Source organism: Thermothielavioides terrestris, chromosome 4 (genome assembly GCF_000226115.1).
Source record: "Thermothielavioides terrestris NRRL 8126 chromosome 4, complete sequence".
Taxonomy (NCBI): domain Eukaryota; kingdom Fungi; phylum Ascomycota; class Sordariomycetes; order Sordariales; family Chaetomiaceae; genus Thermothielavioides; species Thermothielavioides terrestris.
The window spans coordinates 285,868-306,565 of NC_016460.1; the positions used below are offsets into that span (position 1 = coordinate 285,868).

The window sequence follows — 20,698 nt, forward strand, 5'->3', positions numbered from 1 at the left end:
AGACATGCGGCGGATGTCTTCGTCTCAGGGGTCGCATATAAACCAAACGCGACCATGGAGCGTCAACAGTCTTGCTTAGCCCCTGAGGCACGCACGCCAACCATTCCAAAATCCGGCACTCATCCTCTGACCGACGGGTATGGTCGCCAGGTGCTGTCATTGACCACTGTCTGCTCCTCAATCCCACCTCGGCATGAAGATGGCAACCCACCCCAACCCAGATAGCCCTCGCGACGTCAACACGGCAACGACCCAGCACGACAGCGACACCGGGACCAGGCGGTCCGACCTGGAAGAGAAACCTGCCCCGGCTCGGCCTCTGGCGCCCTCTGGCGCCGCCCCAGATAGCCCTCCCAATGGCGGCCTGGTCGCGTGGCTCCAGGTCGTCGGCGGCTTCCTGATCTACTTCAGCACCTGGGGCCTGATCAGCGCATTCCCGGTGTTGCAAACCTACTACGAGTCTGGCACACTGTTTGAGGCCTCGTCATCCAACATCTCCTGGATCGGCTCGATCCAGTCCTTCCTGCTCCAGCTGACCGGCGTCCTCTCGGGCCCGATCTACGACCGCGGCTACATGCGGGCGCTGCTCCTCGCCGGCAGCTTCCTGATCGTCTTCGGCCTCATGATGCTCTCGCTCTGCACGCAGTACTGGCAGGCGCTGCTCTCGCAGGCCCTCTGTATCGGCATCGGCGCGGGGCTGCTGTTCGTGCCGACCGTGTCGCTGATCCCGACCTGGTTCGGCACGCGCGTCGGCCTCGCCGTCGGCATCGCCGCCTCGGGCTCCTCCATCGGCGGCGTCGTCTACCCGGTCGTGCTCTCGCGCCTGCTCGCGCAGGTCGGTTTCGCCTGGGCCGTGCGCGCGGTCGGCTTGTCGGCTTCGTCGCGCTGGCCACCTTCGCGGTGCCGCTGGCCGCGCTCAGGATGCGCGTCGGGGCCCGCACGGCCAAGCCGCGCGCCGCCGTGGACTGGTCGGCCTTCCGCGACGTGCCCTTCATGCTCTTCACGCTCGCCGTCTTCCTCGTCTTCGTCGGCCAGACCGTCCTGCTGTTCTACGTCTCCTTCTACCCGGCCGACCGCGGCCTGACCGACACGTCGCTGGCCTTCTACAACGCGGCCGTGTTCAACGCGGCCTCCACGCTGGGGCGCATCCTACCCAATGCGCTGTCCGACCGCATCGGCGTCTTCAACACCATCGCGCCGCTGAGCCTGCTGCTGGGCGCGACGCTGTTCTGCCTCCTCGCCGTGCGCAACGCCGCCGGCGTCGTCGTCATGGCCGTGGTCACGGGCTTTACCAGCGGCGTGGTCATCGCCCTGCCCCCCGTGTGCTTCCGCTTGCTGACCGCGAACAAGGCCATGATCGGCACCCGCGTCGGGCAGGGGTTTGCCATGATCAGCTTTGCTTTGCTGCTAGCTGGGCCGAGCGCCGGCGCCATTCTTGGGAGTGCCGGACAGCGGAATTGGACGGGCCTGTGGGTGTATGCGGCTGCCACGGTGTGTGCCGGCGCTGTCGTCTTGTTTTGCCTGCGGTTCATGAGGTCGGGGCTGGCCTTGACGGTGAAGTGTTGATCCGGGGGAGCAATCACGGTGCGGTTTCGTCGCCTATGCCAGTCTGTATTGTATATCTAGGACTCTAGAGAACTCGTATATTGAAAAGGAACTTGTAAATCAAAGCTGCGCTTCCATGAGTTAGGCGACCCCGCCGAGTCCACTCCTGCGTGGTGAAGACAGGCGTGTTTGCGTAGGCTCGAGCTGTGTAGGGAGCCGTGATAGAGAACAACGCACTTCCGGAGGGAACGTTACAGGCGGCCATCGACGAAGCGACGCACATGTCCAATACGGCCAACCAGAAGTACCCGCCCGCGGCAACTGTCATGGCCGGCTCCATCAGCCAGCTGGTGGGACCCGAGTAGGGCCAGAACCACGGCGTTGTCCTGTTTTGGTACACCAGGAACGAGCAGGACGACGGCCGGATTCCCAACTTCCCCCCCGACAAGGTCAACGTCGACTGCAACTGCGGCGATCTGCTCAGCAATGGCACGCTGATAGTCACGCCCAGCCACTATCTGTACGAGCAGGTCTCGACGGATGGACCGCAGTGACTCATCTAGAGAAGATCGACCGTGTCTGAAGGCGCTGTTTTGCATCACTGCGGTGGAGGGCGGACAGGTAGAATTACGCAGCACAGGCTGGCTTGATTCTTCCTTAGCCCCAAACGTCGTGCGCACAGTCTGTATGCCTGTGCAGCGTGAGTGGTAACACTCAGCCCCTTATCCCTTCGCAAAGTCCGTTGTCACTGTCATTGAAATGCGAAAATGTGTCCGATGGCCTGGTTCCAAGCACAATCCTGAGCGCAGAGGTCCATGTGATACTAGTTTTCATCTACCGCGACCAGCCCAACGACCGGAGGACCGGGAGCCCAACGTGGGACGGTGAAAGGTTGGACGCCGGGTTATCATACGATCTTCCCCGAACCCACGTAGGATGGCCAACCGGTGCACCAGCTGGGCCCAACTCACACCTTAGAATCTCCCTGGCGTTACAGAAGCATGAGCCCACGTTAGAGCCAGCGGCCAGCAGAAGCGAAACAGACATAAAACGGGGCGCGCCATCGCAAAACCACATCTCAGCACCCGGCTCTTCCCGCACTCCGCCGTGTCACTTGACCACACCAGATTCCACCCTGTGTCCACGCCTGCATCGACAATGCACCTCCGCACCGTTCTCACCCTGGCCGCCGTCTCCCTGGCACCGGCGCTTGCCGCCCCCGACCGGCCACCCCTGGGAGGGTGCACCGCCGACATCCCGTGCCAGCCGGGCACGTACTGCTGCTCCTCCACCGACCTTGTGGACCAGATCTGGGTCTGCACCGCGCTGGGCAGGTGGGTGAAGAGCGCGCAGTGCAACCACTGGTGCTGCAGCACGACCTTTGAGCCTGTGTCCAGCCTCTACTGCGTCTGCTAGGGGAGCGAGGTCGATGTCGGGGTTGTTCTCGCTTCTGGGGGTCTGCTACGAATGGGGACTGAGTCAAGAGGATGGCAGTGCACCTGTAGGTCTATAGCCTTGCTCCATTCCAGTTGGGTACTTTTCTGCTCACCATGTGGACTTCCTTCGGTTACCTAGGCACCGCTTCCAGCCTGTTTCTACTCCTCCACGCTAGCGGGCAGGTGGGACATGAAGCCAATAGGGATAGAGTATGGGGCGAGAATAGGACAGTATAGGGCGATATGAGGTCTTACAAACACGTGTGAGCTGTGACACTGCCTCCGCTTATGAAATGCGTCACCTCGGCGCTGACGCTAGGTCTACCCTCGTGGCCATGGAAAGGAGTCACAAGTTGGGAACAACTAGCACGATAGTGGGAGATGTTGGAACCGCTACGCAGGCTTAGGAAGATGAAGCTATCACGATATAAGCGAGATATACAACTAGGATCAATTATAGTGTTGAAGATGTTGTATTGTAGAAGAGAGGCTCTTCAGGAGCCTAGTCTTAGGTGGCAGTTGGGCATCAAGCTAGTAGATCCTAATCTCGGTAGGCTGGCCTAGAGCCCTAGGCTAGGCCAGTTCTAATATACCCCCCTAGGTCGAGCCTCCGGCTCTAGCCTACTAAATCTAGTAATCTATAAAGCTATTCTCAATACTATGTCCTTCCTAATCTAGCAATTTTATAGTATTAAAGTCCTTTTGTTATCGCTCTAATCTACTGAGCCTTATACATCTATCTATCTTAATCCTATATATTACACTGTAAATTAAACCCTCTATTTAGCTAGAGCCTTCTTCTAGCCCTAGGTTTCTTCCTTCTATACCGTTTAGTAGGTATATATCTCGATAAAGGCCTAGATATCTACTAGATTAAGTATTTCTATAAACTTCTTATAGGGCTCTAGTTCTAGTACCTTTGTTAGGCCGTTGGCTAATATCTAGTTCAAGGGTATATAATCTATATTAACCCTTTTATTCTAAGCTTCTTAGTATAGCTAGTAGTTATAAATGTCGATATATTTTAGCTTTATCTATAGTATAGGTATCTTAGCGTTAATTAGTTGAATTATCTATTTATTATTATACTAGATCGATAGGATCTTATTATCTAGATAGATCTCTAATGCCTTTAATAGGCGCTAAAGGAATATACCTTCTTTCGCTATCTATACGAGTATCAATAGCTCTACTTCTATAGTCGATATAGTTACTATATCCTATTTACTAGTTCGCTAGGCGATTAGCCCTTTAAATAGGATAATAGTATAACCTTATAAGCTCTTATAATTAATACTGTTGTTAGCGAAGCTAATATCGCTAACTATAATTAGAATGTCTCCTCCTCCTAGTTAGAGGGCCTAGAACCTTGTTCAATAGAGGTATTATAATACTTGATTAGCTACATAGTAGTGTTTAAGTCCTAGGTTCTAATTAAACTATATAAGCTTAGAGGCTATAAAGGCAATATCTAAGTAGATATTAACAACGATATATAGGTGATGCGGAGAAGTGCTATAGATACATAGAATAACAAGATGTAGATTAATGATGGTGGTAGATCGAAGATCTAGGCGGTAGGGCGCTAAGAAATATATGTCTGCAAGGCAGAACATATATACGTATACCGCTTGCCCGAATAGGCCTAGCGTCGCAAAGTCTACAACGTAGGGCGTAGGGCACCCTTATCAAATCTATATACACAGACATATAGGTCATATAACCCCCCTGTTCCTCCTACCCTATATCAAGTCCAGGCCTATAGGAAAAAACAGCAATGCCCTCATTGCCTTACCTATCTAGATCCTCTATATCGTTAAATACCCTTAAATCGAGTACTACGACGTAGGGCTAGAAGCGTAGTGCTAGATTGATCTAGATAGCGATCAACTAATTTCTTCTATATCTTGTTATCGCTAATAGGAACAGGGTTCTTATAAGGCTAGCTACGCTTATAGGCCAGTTAAGGTGCCTAATCAGGTATAGGAGGCTCCTCTTAAGAGACTAGGCAATCCAAATAATCGCCTTTATAAGCCTAGTATTCGTTGATCAGGCGCTATATATAGCGTAGCTTATATATAGTCTTCTAGACTCTCTCTTCTCGGCTATAGCCAGTCTATTTGATTAAGTATTTAAGGCCTTTGCGTATAACCTTATAGTTAAGGATTATATTAACCTTATATTTATCGCCCAATTCGTTGTTATTAGAAGAGCGGTCCAATTAAGAGTCGACGATTAGGCTAAAAGGCGATATATTACAGCTAAATAGATCCTCTTCCTAAGGGGCTAGGCAAAGGTGAGCGATAGAAACGACTAGATAGATACCTATATTGGCTAGAAGATCTAGTTTATATACTAGGCGTTTAATATAGTGCTTGATTAGAAAAGGCCTAACGCGCTATTGCAAATACTTCTAAGACAGGTTGCCTAGGAGATAGTAACTATCATATAGGCGTAAATAAACCTTATCGCCTATATTGAACTCAATGTCGTAATATTTACTATTATAACGGCGCTTAGCGTATACTACTATAAAGTCTATACTTAATTGAGCATCCTAATGTAGAGTATCTTATAAAGCTAGAATAGTAGCTAGCTTAGTAGTAGCCTAGTTAGTAAAAGCTTCTAAAGGTCTAGGAAGCTTAAAGTCGAAGAGCTACTTATAAGACGAGGATTTAATAGCTTTAGTATAAACGTTGTTAAGGTACTATTATAGAGATACAATAATATTTAGCTAATTGCCTTTAAGGCACTTGAATATATAGAAGCGGATTATAATTTCTATAGTCTAGTTCTTATATTCTAAAAGGCTATCCACTTATAGGTAGTAGGATATTGTTATTAGCAATTTAGTGCCTAGAGCCTTCTAAACGCCTTGCTAAAGGTTAGAAGTAAACTTATAATCGTAGTTAGAGATGATTGTAGTAGGTATACCCTAGTCGCTAAAAAGCAGTTAGCAAATTAGAATATACCCCTATTCCTAAGCCAAATAGCTAGAATTGCCTAGAATAAAGAGGGTATACTTTAATAACTTGTAAGATACTGTAAGCAAGCTATCGAAGTGGTTGTAGTTCAGGAGCTGCTAAGGCGAACTAGTAGCTAAGACCTTCGGTAGGCCTAGAATAAAATCAATAGCAATAACGTATATCGGCAAGGTATTAGATAGTCGAATTGGTTAATAGTTGCCTAGTTTAGGGCGACGATCTATTGCATTAACTTAGTACTTTAGGTATAGTTTAATATACTTCTTAACGTTATAGGTTTTATAGGCTATCGATATACCTTATAAATTATATAATATCCGCTTAGTGCTAAAGTAGTACTTCTTATTGTAGATAGCTTCTAGAATAGTTTAAATTATATTGTAAAGTATATAGAGCAAGTGTAATCTATCTAGTTGAATATTATAGAGAAGGCTATCTACAAGGATAAATAGGAGGCTAGGCTAAGAAAAAACTTTGCTACTACCCTCAGTAGCCAATTCGATAGTAAGATCTTTAATAATAGCGACGTACTTAGCGTTATAAGAGTATATAGCTATAAATCGAGCTTAGAGGTCGTCGTCCAACTTCGCTTCTACGAAGGCGAACTAGATGTTGTTAAAGACTACGTCGTTGTCACCAGAGCCATTCTCATAGTTCAGATCATCCTATAGAGCTTTTAAACGGCTAAGCGTATTAGGTACCAAGTTTAGGTAGCCTAAAAGGTAATAGATCTCCAAGTTGTACTATAAGAGGTAAATAGAGGCGTTAATAAGCCTATAATTAGCCTACTTAGTAGAAGACGTATCTAAAATAGTCTAGTTAACAATACCTTTTATAGAGGTATAATCTATAAGGACAACAACTAGCTTATATAATGAATAGATCGTAGTATATAGCTTTTTAACTGCCTAGACAAAGCAAGCGACTTCCTACTTAAAAGGTCTATACTAGAGTTCCTCCTTTATAAGGTACTAGCTTAGGAATATAATAGGCCGAACCTAGGTTAATAGGATAACAGTTCTAGGCTTCTACTTATAACCATTAGCAAAGTAGAACGCTATAACGCTAAAGCTATGCTCTAGACATCTATCGATCTATAAGAAAAGGGTCTTGTCAAAGTCAAAGTGGACTAAGATAGTCGGGTCTAGCTTATAAATAGTATCCTAAATAGCTTTGAAAGAGGCTTTCTTAGCAAGCGTAGATTCGAAGGAGATCTTAGCGCAATAGGCGGTACGCTTGCTAGGGTTTCCATTCTATACCTAGCTAGTAGCTTAGCCTTTTATAAACAGTATAGTCTTATAGTTCTAGAGAGGCTCGATAAGCTATATATAGTATAGGATTAGATAGTGTAAAAACCCTAATACGCTAATATACTGCTCTAGAGCCTTTAGATTATTCGGAAAGGCGAGGTTCCTAAAGGCGGCGATATAGTGCTCTATATTAGTTAGTCCAAATCCATCGACGTAGAAACCAAGCAGCTCTATACTAGGGTATACAATATATAATTTAGCTAGTGCAATAGAGATATTTTTCTTTTTAAACAAGCTAAAGATAGTTTCTAGATACTTAGCGTACTTATCTATAGTATCGCTAAAGATAATAATATCGTCGATAAATATATAGACGAAAGAGGTATAAAGGCAAAGCAACTAATCTATAAAGCGCTAGATATATATAGAGGTATTACAGTAGTTTATTAGATATACTTTTAGCTATTCTAATCTACAAAGGCTAATCAAGGTAAAGCAGTTACAATATAGAGGATATATATCGAATTAATAGAAGAAGGATATAGCATCAATCGCAGAAATAAACTTCTTACCTTATAGATATACAATAATGTCCAATTACAAAGGCAAAGAGTAGTTGTTAGGTACTATAACCTTGTTGAGAGTATATAAATCGATGACTATATAGCCCTTGATCTTACTATAATGAAGTGGTGCAAAACCTCCACACCAACCTACCCCACCACACCCAGAACCAGGCGTGCAAGATAGCTTCCAAAGGAATGCAGTGTCCCTCTAGACGAATAAAGATAGTGCGTATCGAGTAGTAGGAAGGCTATCTTCCGAGAGGAAGACACGTGGCTCAGGTACATCTAGTAGGATGTAGCGGAAACACAAGAAAGGACAACAAGAATACGGTCAGAGCTCAATAGCTCGAATGCCTATCGTCTGGACAGAGGTAGAACAACAGAAGGAGAGGCTTAATAGCCTTCCTAGAAGAAGGGGGACCACCAACGTAGTATCAACGAATATATATTGACAACTGCTTAATGTCTTACCTCCTAATAAAGAAGATAGGCTCAGCCTACTTAAATATATATAACCAGAGGGTTAGACCTCCTCTAGCAACGAATATAACGCTTTGAGACAAATAGAAAAATAGAAAAACTAGGTCCCCTATATCTAGGTAGTCTATCACCCCAATTTACACTTCCCTTTCGAGCTTGCTATACGCTCCTATAGGCAAGCTCGTACTTTAAAAGCTCTCTAATACGCGCCTCTCACCGTCGTTGCTCCTTGAGCTGCTCTCTACGTACGGCTCTTTCGGCTTACAAAGGTCTAGCTAGCTATAGTGGTTGATTACACTAGCTCTTGTACTCCTCTACCTCCTTAATATATACGTCCTAGCCTTGCCACTATACTAGATACTTATACTTATAGGCAAAGGCACGGTTATATAGGTCGTACAGTAGTAGGCGAAGTAGACGTCTAGGCTTCGTGGGTTCCTTACGAGGGCGTTTACTACAGTGCTACACTAAGGGTAACGTTCGACCAGATAATATAGATAATCTTTATATCTAAAGATACTTCTATATTAGAGTATAAGGCATCTCGAGGTAGTCTAGCCTCCTTATAAGCGTATAGACGAGCGTCTCCTCTTCTTAGAGGTAGGGATCGAGTACTATCTTCTTAAGGGCTACTTGTACCGATACCCCGAGGTTCTTGACTAGGTTATTGCCGAAAAGGCGTTTACAGTCCATCTTATCTACAGGGGTATCGACAAGCCTTCGTATTACGGTCACTTATAGTATAGCAATCTCTATAATCTTAGCTTCGACATTCTACTAAGTCGATATATTGTTAAGATCCTCCGCGAATGCTGTAGATAGACCTAAAGCAACTAGCTAGTCCTCTGGTTAGAAGGGCGGAATAGCGCTAAGTGCTAGAAATGTACCTTGTAGCTATTGTCTAAGGTCGTCTATAGGGTTTTATAAAGGTAGTACGCCACTAAACTGTCTGTCTAATAGGAGTCCTATAACCCTACAATAGTATACCTAGTACGCTATATCCTTCTTTGACTAAGGTACGAGGATAATTTAAACGACGGTGATCACTCCTTCCTCGCTCTAGCTAGGGAGCTAGGCTTCCTTGAACGCTACTGAGTATATAGCTAGGATCTTGAGTTCTACGTCACTAAAGTGGTTGTAGAGATATATAGGCAAGTCATCGAATTCGGGGGCATTGGACGTAAATACGTTGTTAGCTTAGAGGACTTCGATCACCTCGTCTTCGTTGTACTCTAAGAGTATAGGCTACGTAGGTTTTTAGGTTGGAGACAATAGGTCTAGAGGGAGCTTATACGTTTTCTCTTCGTTCTACTATAACGAAGGGATTCCTTTAGTATAGAGTGGACAATCCTTAAAGGTACTAAAAGTATTCCTATAAGCTTTTAACTATAAGTGTAATATATATCGCTATACAACTATCTCGTTATCTCCCTAGTATAGCCGAAGCTAAGGCAGCCTAAACTATGTCTATCCGTCTAGAAGGTAGGGCTAGAGCTCTTGAAGAAAGGCCTATATAAACTCGAGGACGAACTATCTGTACTCCTATTCTAAACTTTGCTAAGGGTAGTGGATAATAACCTTCTCGTATAGCTACGACTAAGGGAACCTATAGACGGACTAGAAAGTAATCTAGACCTTTAATAAGATATTAGCGTATATCTCTATGCTCTTAAGTATAGAGTCGAAGTAGTAAAGCTGGCCTATAACTTAGTTGAAGATCGCGATAGCCTAATGCCTTTCGTCGACGAAGTAAAGGAAGACCTAAAAGCGACAACGGTTAGTAATAACCTTCTAGCTAGACTGGTAGAACTCCTTTAGCGTAGGACCAGTATCTAAGATAGGCTACAAATAGAACTAGAGATAGTCCTTATAAAGACGAAAGAAAAACTATATAACGTCTAGGATCATCTAGCCCTCTAGCTATTCCTTAGCAAGTAGTATACCTTCTATATCGAAGAGCGAAATACCTATATCTACGAAATTGACCTCGAAAAACCGATCTATCGTGTACCTTCCCTCTAGCTAGCCTAGGAACAGGTAGCTTACGATCTTAGAGTTCGCACTAAGCCGAGGGCTCTAAATCTAGTTGGGCCGCCAATTGATTACATTTTATAGATACTTCTTTAGGGTCTATAGAAATAGAAAAAGCTTAGGACTAGTCTCCCTAGGGTGACTTAGCATCTTTGAGTCTAGCTCTTGCCCCGCGAAGGAGGTGTAATGCCTTGCTTAATCGCTATCTTCTATAAGCTTCTACGAACCTAGTGGTATATAAAACTTAAGCTCTCTGAGCGGCTACTTCTATCCTAGGGTAGCGGTCACATTGGCCCAAGGTTATATAGGCCCCACGAAATTGGGAATTCTACGACAACCTATAGCAATGCTCGCAATAGTATATAAAAATTTAGCTCGATAGAAAAGTCGCTCTCTAGGCAGAAAGATCTAGACTGATTAAAGCGATTATAAGAAAATCCAAGGCGTAGTAGGCGAGGCGAAAGAAATGGCTAATTGTAAGAGAGCTAGCAAGAGGATTAAGAAAAAGGGGTAGGCAAGCCTTCGAAGGTAGGAGGGCTACTTAGCTCTTTCCTAAACTAGGTAAAAGAAAACGGATAAGGCTTATAGCGCCCACTGATTGGCTAGAAATGAGTGTTCGCCCCCTAATTTCTTAAGGCCTTCCTCTCCTCCTTACTATCCTAGAAGTATTTTTTTTTTTTTTTTTTTTTCAACCTTCTCGCCACTTTATTCTAGTGCCTTCGTCTCTCTAGGCAGATCGGGTTCTTAGTGGTTAGGTCTTCCACTTCCCTTTCGAATTCGTATATAGCTCCTATATACAAATTCGTAACCTAGAAACTATAATGCTAAGTAGCTAGCGTACTCGCGACGCGTTGTAGGAAATTACCGATAAAGTAAGCGACTAGAGGCCACTGTTGTATAGGATTATAAACTGCTAGATCGATCTCTCGCTAATACCGAAAACAACGATCTTCGTAGCCTAAAAGTATATTTAGGTAGTCCAAAGTAAAATAAAGGATTCGCCGATACTAAAAGATAAGCGCTATACTAACAAATATACTACGATCTTAGTCGAATATAAGGCTATCTATAGTATAATTAAGATCTTTCGACTAAACGTCAGATTGCTATATATCCAATAGGTCTTGCTAAGTAATTAGCAAGATTAGCGTAGGATATAGCGATCAGTTTATATCGACAATAGGCTGGTTAACGTGATTAAATAGCACTATAATACTTTGGTTCTTCGTCCAATGTTTATAGAGCATTACAATGGCGGACTACTTAGGCGTTGGATATATCATCTTACTATACGCCTAAATCGAGCTTCGGCTCTTTTGATCTAAGTATAGGGTCGCGAGTGAGTGCTATACTTCCCTTTTATACTCGCCCTCTAGGTAGAGGAAGACTAACACTCTTGTAGTAACAAAGTTCCTTACTAAAGCTATAAACTTTTATACCGGCGTTCGACAACTCCTTTTAGCGAAGATAGGGATATCTATATAACTTAGCCCTTTAATAGCTACGCTTCCTTTACTCCTCTCTTTGCCAATAAGTATACTAACTATATCTAGTTGGAGAAGGAATATACCTAGACTTACGTTTATAGGAACGATCAAAAGTACCTAGCTTAGGACTTAATCTCGTAGAACTACCTTCTACGCGATCCGAAGAACGATCCTAGGCTGAAGCTACGTCTAGAAAAGGTAGGCTAAGAGTGGTTTGTCCTACTGGAGGATGCTATTAAGGAGTAAATAGCGTAGTACTAGGCCAACTATAAGAGCTTGCGTTGCTAAGGGACGGAGACAACGGATAGGGATAGGCAGAGGGTAGGATATAGTCTAGGAGCTTAGCCTATAGACAGTAGATTGAGAGACTATATACCCTAATCGTAGATTTTTCTTAGCCTTGGCTTTAGCTCTAAGAAACTTAATCTTATATAATAGAAACTATCTATCTAGAAGGCAGAAGTGAAAAGAAAAAGGTATAAATAACCGTAAGGCTCCTAAGAGTAGGGTCACCCTTTAGAAGGAAAACTTAGATACTAGTGAAAAAGAATAAGGCCTTAAGGGCTAAAAACGAGCGAAGGATAGTGGATAGACGAAGACTAAGTAAGATGTAGTTAATGGAGACATTACTAGCGAGTAGGAGGCCAATATAACAATAGGTATTAGAAAGGAAATATAGCTAAACGTCGGTGAAACCATCGGAGGTAGTAGCTTCTACGCCTTCCCCCCCCTTCTAGAACGTATGTCCCTATATATCTAGAGGGCTAGTGTCAAAAACTAGGTAGCTTTCTATAAGGGATTTCGATAATAAGCTTCTAACGAGGTCGCTCCTTCCTTGCCCCCTTCGTAGTCGAGCGAATCTAGCTAGCCTAAGGCGCTATAGTACAACTAGGGGTTTCTTCCTCGAGGACCTCTTCCTCTACTATAATCGTAGCGTCCTCTATAACTATTTACACGGTTTCTTCCCTTAGTAGGCTATCGCTATAAGCGTAATAAAGATCGCTAAGGCGGTGCTATCGACTAGCTAAGGCGCTATATAGTTCGTCGCTATAAGGAAGCCTAATCGGTTGGCTACTATTGGAATTCTTAGCCGGTTAATAGGGGTAACAACCTATAGTCCGGTCGCCGGTATTCTAGTTGTCTTCAGTAGCGCTAGACCCCCCTTCGCTATCCTTATAGAGCCTTAAGCGACCGTTGAGGCGGTAACGTTCTCCCTAGAAGTGTTTAATATACGTTTCCCCGTTATAGCGCGCCGAGGTAGCTAAGCCTCGGCTAGCGCTAGGGTTAGGATTAGCTCCCCTACTGTTCTACGCTTCGCTATAGCGACTATCGTAGTAGTGCTCGTCGTCGCTATGCCCCTTTGAGTAGAGGAATAGGTTTGTACTATCCGCTTCCAACTAGACATTATCTAGCTTAAAGAACTTCTTTATATAGTTTGGAGGATATAGCGTCTAGATAGGTATACCGTCTAAAGTCTCTAGGAAGTAAATATCTTGGTCTTTGATTATCTAAATACGGAATAGGCTGAACCAACGATACTCTAGCTTCTAGACTAAGCTTATATCTAGCTGTCGAATATTGTTGTAGACAAGGACGAGATCGCTAATAGATATTACTATATTTTTTAGGTGAAATTTGCGTTTATAGGCCTTATTGTGGCGTTTAGCTAGCTTTTCGTGAACTACGGCAACCCATTTGGCAGTAATCTCGTAGTTATATTTAGCTTCCTAGAGGATATAAGCACAGAGGGCAATGAGCTTTGTATAGCGTCTAGTGGGATCCTCTCCCTCTATCTAGGTATAGATAGAGTCCTAGGTAAGAATTCGCTAGGTAGGAACATTAAACTCGACTAGACTAATAGACTTATAGTTATAGGCAAGAAAGAAGGGAGATATTCTATAAGAGCCCTTGATAGTTGTACGATCTATATATAAAATATATAGAAGGAGCTCCCTCTACCTCTTTCCTATACTATTAGTCATTTTTATAAGCGAAGTAGCAATCGGGATATAGCTAGCCTTATTTACTCCGTTTATATACGAATTGTATAGCGAGATAATGACTCTCTTAATCTATAGTTTATAGAGGATCTCTTTAACTTCGCCTTTGAACTTAGAGCCTTCGTCGACAACTATAACAATAGGGTAGCCTTAGCGACAAAGGATATACTATATAATGAAGGACTTGATAGCCTTAGAGGATTTGTTTAGTAGGATCTTAGCTTCGATATATCCTATAAGATCGTTGTAAGCCTCGACGAGGAAACACTTCTTCTCCCTATAGCTAGATAGTATATATTAGATATTGAGGTGCCATTTAGTAAAAGGAAAAGGCGGAGGCGCTATCTAATTTGCCGCTTCCTCGAACCTCTAGGTATTGTACGCTTGATATAGTGTATAAGCCCGAATCTACTCTACGACATCTTTATATATCCTACGCCAATAGTAGTAGTTCGTCACTCGTTGGTATATCGCCTCTCTCCTACGATAGCCAACCTCGCTATAGCACCGGTCGAAGATTAAACGCCTCTCTTTAGGGGTATCAACAACGCGCCTATAGCACTATATATAATTTGTATTTCGAAGGAAAAGGTGACGATCCTCGACGAAGTATTTCAACGCTTCCCTTTTAAGTTAATGTCGCTTCTAGTATAGACTATAGCTAGGCGGAGCTTCTATCGTCGATAGGAAGTAGGCGATATCTTAGGAGCGCTAGGAGTAACTATTCTAAAGGCGGATAGGTTCCAGTCTCCCCTCTGGATACGAAGTCTCTTCGCTTATATAGTTAATAAAGATTTAGGCGTCGACCTAGTTGTCGATATCCTCCTTTAACTCCTTTTCTATATGGTTAGAGGGCCTAGGCGGCTTATAGGACAATGCGTTGGCTACAATGTTCTTAGGGCCTAGGATATACTTGACCTCGAAGTCGAATAGACGAATCTAGGTAATCTAGTGTATTATAAGAGTACTTAGAATATCGCTTGTAGTACTATTGAGCTAATAGACTAGAACGAGAGTATCGGTTTCTACAGTGAAATGTACACTAAAAAGGTAGTAGCGAAAACGCTTTAGAAGGAAGAGTAGCCCCTTTAGCTCCCTCTTCGTAGTATTATACCGCTTCTTTGCCTCTGATTAGATACTGCTCTTAAACCTATATAGGTGTCTCTTGCTATTGGGATCGACCTACTTGAGTACACCTCCCTAGCTGAGGATACTAGCGTTATAAACTAGGAAGATTATACTATATTGTAGATCGCTGTAGACAAGCGTTGTAAGGACTAGAGCAGTAGTGATTTTCTCCTTTAGCTTGTCTATCGCCTTTTGCTTAGTAGGCCCCTAAGTCTACTTAGTATCCTTCTTTATTAGAGTATAAAGAGGAATCGCGATAATTGTAAAGCCCTTGATCTAGATCCGGTAGTATCCGACTATTCTAACGAAGGTATATACCTCCTTAATGTTAGAATAGGTCTTCTACTCCCTTATCTTAATCACCTTTGCTTCCTTGGAAAGGCGCCTATTAGGTGTACAAAGATAACTAAGTAAGACCACTTTCGGCTATACCCACTTCGACTTTACTATAGCAATAGTTATACCTACTAGCTCTATATTTAGCAATACTATATCGATGTTCTTAAGATACTCGACAATAAATTTACAATGTCCCTCTCTGTCTAGACGACTATTATAATCAAATCGAGGGCCTTTTATTGCGATGTTGTCTAGATAGACTTGATAAACATCTAGGATAAAGTTACTAAAGATCGTTGTTATAGCCTACTAGAATTGGGCAATGGAATTTATACCCCCTATTAGCAATGTATATATATAGAAGAGACTAATTAGCGTCGAAAAGGTCGTTAAATCACGGCTCTGCTTATTGAGATTGACCTAGTTGTAACTAGAGAAGAGATCTAGGAGAGACATTAGCTTATAGCTATTGAAGTCCTTACTGAATTCCTCTACGATAGGTAGGACGAAAGCATTATAGATCGTTATAGTATTGGCCTTTTAAGTATTATTGATAAGCTATAATCTATTGTCCTTTTTAAGAACGAGGAACTAGTTATTGCAATAGCTTATATAGCTATACTCGATGATCCTATATATCTACCTCTCTCTAAGTAGATCAATGACCTTCTATATTAGTAGTTTCGGAATCAAAATAGACTTGCTCTGCTAGGCCTTATATAGGATAGTCTTAATATACTAGGGCGGGACAACATCCTTATAGATACGCCTATACTCAGTGAAATCCTATATAAGTGTAGCTTCCTAGTTTTATAAGATCTTAGCGAACATCTCCTTTTCCAGCTTATTGAGGAACCTATCTATAGTGGCGAGCATCGCTTAAAGGCGCTCCTCAGTAAGCCTCGAGCCTAGTTTAAGATCCGAGAAATAGGGGACTATAAGATCGTCCTATTCCTTCTCGAACTATATCCTCGCTTCGGCCTTCGTAAGCCACTTTTCTCGCTATAATAGGTCTCCCTCTAGCGTAGAGCTATCTAATAGTGCTGAATCGACTAGTTGAACCTTGTTTACAACATTCTTCCGAAGTGTAAACATCTTCAAGGTATATCTAACCTTATATTCGAATCTCCGCCTTAGCCTCCGGTTAGAAAAGGGGCTTCCGACGGAGGTCCCCCTCTTCCCTTTTGAATAAGACAACAATTCGATCTCCGTCTATCTAGACGGAGAAGATGAAGAATAAGAATACGTAACGTGAAAAAGAGTGCTAAGGAGTGGTATATAGGACTTCTATAAAACAAGATAAAAAACCGCTTTACCTGTATTATCGTTGAGGAAACCGAGAGCAGTCTCGCCTTCCTCTATCTCTACCTAGTCAAAGATTCTTTTAGGACTCTTCGTCAATCCTTAAAATTATTCCTAAATAGCTAGTCACGTCAGAGATAGTAGGTAGCTCCGTTAGATAATCTTCTTAGAGACGACGTATACCTAGACTATCTTTCCTTCTATAAGTAGATTAGTAGTAATTAGATTACTATTGTGATAATCGAAGGTTAGAGCGGTATCCTTGATGAACGGTATACTAAGGATTGCTTTATATTCGCTAGCGATGTCCTTAGTTACGAAGAAGTGAAGGTTGATGCTAACTCCATCTAGGTAAAGAGCGACCTAGGTCTCCCTAAAGAACGGTGCTAAGCTATAAAGACCCTTTAAAACGACCTTAGTAGGCTAGTATAGTAGTATATATTTCTTAACGACGCTTATCAAGATATAGTTATACTCTAAACTAGAGTCGATTAAGGCGAAATACTTATTATAATGACCTTTCTCGAACTAGATATATAGAGTAGGTAGCGACTATACTCTTATTATTGTACTAAGCTCTATACGCTCTAAGACTAAAAGCGTCGAGACAGACTTCTAGAGTAGAGTATAGATATAATCGTCAACGTCTTTAGGCGGACCTTTACGAATCTAGTACTCCTAGAGGCTTCCTATATAGATGCCCTATACGCTGTCTTTAATAACTTCGAAGATTGCTAGAACCGTCTTAGTCTAGCTAGAGCAAAGGCTACTAAGTATATTTACATTAGTACGTAGAGCCTACGTATAGACCCCTATATCTTTTGGTATAGTAGCTAGCCCATTAGGCTTAGGAACACTAGACCTTTTATAGTCGATAACCTCGATATCAGTGGAAATACTCTATAGGTATATAATCAAAGCGTCTTTATACTTAGGCGAGATATAGACTAAGTCGTCAAAGGTTAGACTAGTCTTCGCTTTTATCGTAATATAGATTATATCCTTTATATATAGAGGCAACGTAGTAACCTTCGACGTAGGCGGCTTAGACTATAGCTCCTCTTTCTTCGTATAATTCGCTATAGCTAGGTTCTTAAGGATAGTTATACGAGGAGGCTCCGCTAGAGGTATAAGAGTACTGCCCATCTAGATATCGTCTTCCCTTTTGTCTTTAGTGAACCAACGCTTAGTAGGTGGTATACCCTGAAGTATAGTCTCCGCTTCCTCGTCCACTTCCCCTTTAACTTCCTCTTTAGCTTCCCCTTTAGTCTAGCTAAAGAGGGGAAGAGGTAGCTAGCGGAATTCGTTAGCCTTTAGCGTAGGTCGTAGGACAACCTTCTAAGTCAAGATATAACCTCCCTTTGATAGGACTATGTAAAACGACAACTAATTAGACGCTATATAATAGAAAGCGGAGGTGAGCTTAGGCTCCCCTTTGTATATAAGACGATTGATTGTCGTCTAGACGGTCGTAGGCTCCTAATACAGCTTAGGCTACTAGAGGTAGTGCTTGTTCAGCACTAGGGATATATCTGGCTTAAATAGACGACCATTTAAGCACTTGTACTTACGATAGTACGCTTAGTATATAAGGTAGCTATTATATTATAGGCAATAGGCTATATATGTAAGAACGAGCTAGCTGATCTTGCTAACCTCTTATACACTATTAACATCTACCTTCGTAAAGGTGATCGTCTCGGCTAGTGTATAGCCCTTCTTACTCCTATCACCAAGGTAGTAATCTATACCTTTACGATACATTAGACCTATAGCTATAGCTTTTATAGCCTCTATATACTCGAGAACCATATAGTCAGAGTCACTGTAATAGTAGCAATAGCTAGAACTTATAGGTCTACTATAGCTAGGGGGACGACTATCAATATATAGACTAGTAACGAAGTTAACGCGTCTCTCCTATAAGCGACTCCGCTACTACTAGAAATACGTTCAAAGAACCTCGATCTCGTTAAAAGTAGGATCGATTCTATATAAACGGAGGGCTTCGATTTTCCACTTAAACTGCTCGACGATCTTCTGCTTCTAAATACGTAGACGCTAGAGCTAATTAGCTAGATCGTCGATATCGTCGGATATAGGTATAAGAGCTTTCTTTAACTCCTCTTCTTCCTACTCCTATAGCTTAGGAGTCGTCTTAATAGTAAATATAGCCAAAGGCGAGTAGTACTTCTATAGATCGATCTTACGCTCGTAGGTCTTAAGGAAGAAATCTCCTATATTAAGACCCTTCTAAAGAGTATCCTAAACGAACTCGAGGAAGTCTACCTACTTCGCAATGTAGATAGAGTCCTTGTCGTCCTTCTTCAAGGTACGCTAGCGGTCTTTAAGAGCTACTTAGATCTACTAATCAAATATACGCTATACCATTGGAACGATTATATACTATAGCTCTTCGCGAACTTTAGTAGGGGCGATAGCGTATATATAGTCAATTAACTCGAAGTGGTCGTAGATAACCTTATTGACTAGCTAGCATCTCCCTTCGATCAGATTACAAAGGTAACCTTCGTCACTATACTACTTAGGATCGTCGCCCTTCTAACGCTTTAGGAACTTAGCCTTGAAAATAGCCTAGGTGTCTTAGTCCTTTTTCTCCTAGTGACAAATAATAGGCTAGATCGTAGTATTGTACTAAAGCTCGAACAGATATATATAGGTCTTGTTATTAGTAACCTAATAAGCCTCGTATATCTTTTTGAAGGTCTCGATCCATTGCGTAGCATTCTGACTAGAGAAGCGGCCCTAAAGGCCGGCCTTCGCCAAGGTCGGAAAGGTCACGCTAAGCGTAGTAGTAAGAATGTACTTAGCTATCTTCTTTAGAACTTCGGCTTTAGATTGACTAGAAGGTATTACCGTAGATGCCTCTATATAGACAAATGGAGTAGAGATACCTAGTAAAAATAGAAGAGGTGTCTACGCCGCTTTAGCTAGGTCTTCTTCGCTTAATATACCTTGGAAAGGCTATGAGATAGATACGTCCTTAGACTCTCCTTCGGAGGTTGGTGTTAAGATTAACAGTGTTATAGCGGTCGACGGGATTCCTAGAGCTTCTATAGACAGTGTATATATATATCGCTAGAGTCTAGTCATTAAGCGCTTAGCTATTATCTTCGAGAAAGGTAGCGACTATATCGATAGACTATAAAAAGACTAATATATACACTTCTATAGGAATGTCGACTCCTTCGACGTCTGTCTAGAGGAAGAAAACCTCTTAAGTAGCTAGGTTCCCTCAAAATATACGGTCTAAAGGCCCTGAAAGATGACTATAGGTTCTTTATAGATCACCTAAACACCTTTGGCAACCAATATACTAAACCCAACTAGTATAATAGCGGTAAGAGTATAGCTTTTAAAAAGAAAAGTAAACGTCTACGCTAAGACCTTGTATCCGATATAAAATAGTGCTAGATATATTGTTAAAAGGAGCTAAGTATCGTAAAGGTATAGTCCTAAGCTTGGAAGCTTACAAATAGCTACTACGCTTGACCACTTTCGTAACTAGTTCGGCTAGACTAGAGAAGAAAATGACGATCGATGAAAATTCTACCCTTGTCTCTACTTAGGAGGATAGAACTATCATCTTTCAATTAGATTAGCGTTTTACGACTACTACGTCAATAATGACGAAGCCTCAATAGGTCTTCGAAGTATTAAGGATAACGGGATATCTTTTCGATGTTCTATACTGTCTAGATAAAGGAAGGTCTCCTAGGACAAGGTCTCAATAGACCCCTAGAACATATACGCCTTAATAGGCCTCTGCACCTCCCGGAGATGCCGGTATTGGTATGCCGGAGCCTCAATAGGTCGGCTATATCGTCGTCGTATAGCTATCAACATAGTATCGTGTAGTTCTACGATCTCGGAAAACTTCGTAGTCTATACTATCTCGTTTAGATATAGAGCTGAGCTCCTCCCCGATTGAGCCCCTATTTAAAGTAGTGTAAAACCTCTATACCAACCTACCCTACTACACCTAGAACCAGGCGTACAAGATAGCTTCCAAAGGAATGCAGTGTCCCTCTAGACGGATAAAGATAGTGTATATCGAGTAGTAGGAAGGCTGTCTTCCAAGAGGAAGACACATAGCTTAGGTGCGTCTAGTAGGATGTAGCGGAAATAT

The 20,698-nt window shown here is 42.8% G+C and overlaps 2 protein-coding genes across 2 annotated transcripts; one reads left to right on the plus strand and one right to left on the minus strand.

Moving 5' to 3' along the window:
• Nucleotides 1-199: 199 nt before the first annotated feature.
• THITE_2130382 (uncharacterized protein) lies at nt 200-2,099 on the plus strand (the record flags this gene model as incomplete). Its single annotated transcript, XM_003654950.1, has 4 exons — nt 200-835; nt 949-1,491; nt 1,791-1,906; nt 1,949-2,099. 4 exons carry the CDS (start codon nt 200-202, stop codon nt 2,097-2,099), a joined length of 1,446 nt encoding a protein of 481 aa, XP_003654998.1.
• A 5,188-nt stretch (nt 2,100-7,287) lies between these two features.
• THITE_2053979 (uncharacterized protein) lies at nt 7,288-7,614 on the minus strand (the record flags this gene model as incomplete). Its single annotated transcript, XM_003654951.1, has 1 exon — nt 7,288-7,614. A coding segment is annotated over one exon (327 nt), but the record flags the coding sequence as incomplete, so codon positions are not given.
• Between the last annotated feature and the right edge of the window lie 13,084 nt (nt 7,615-20,698).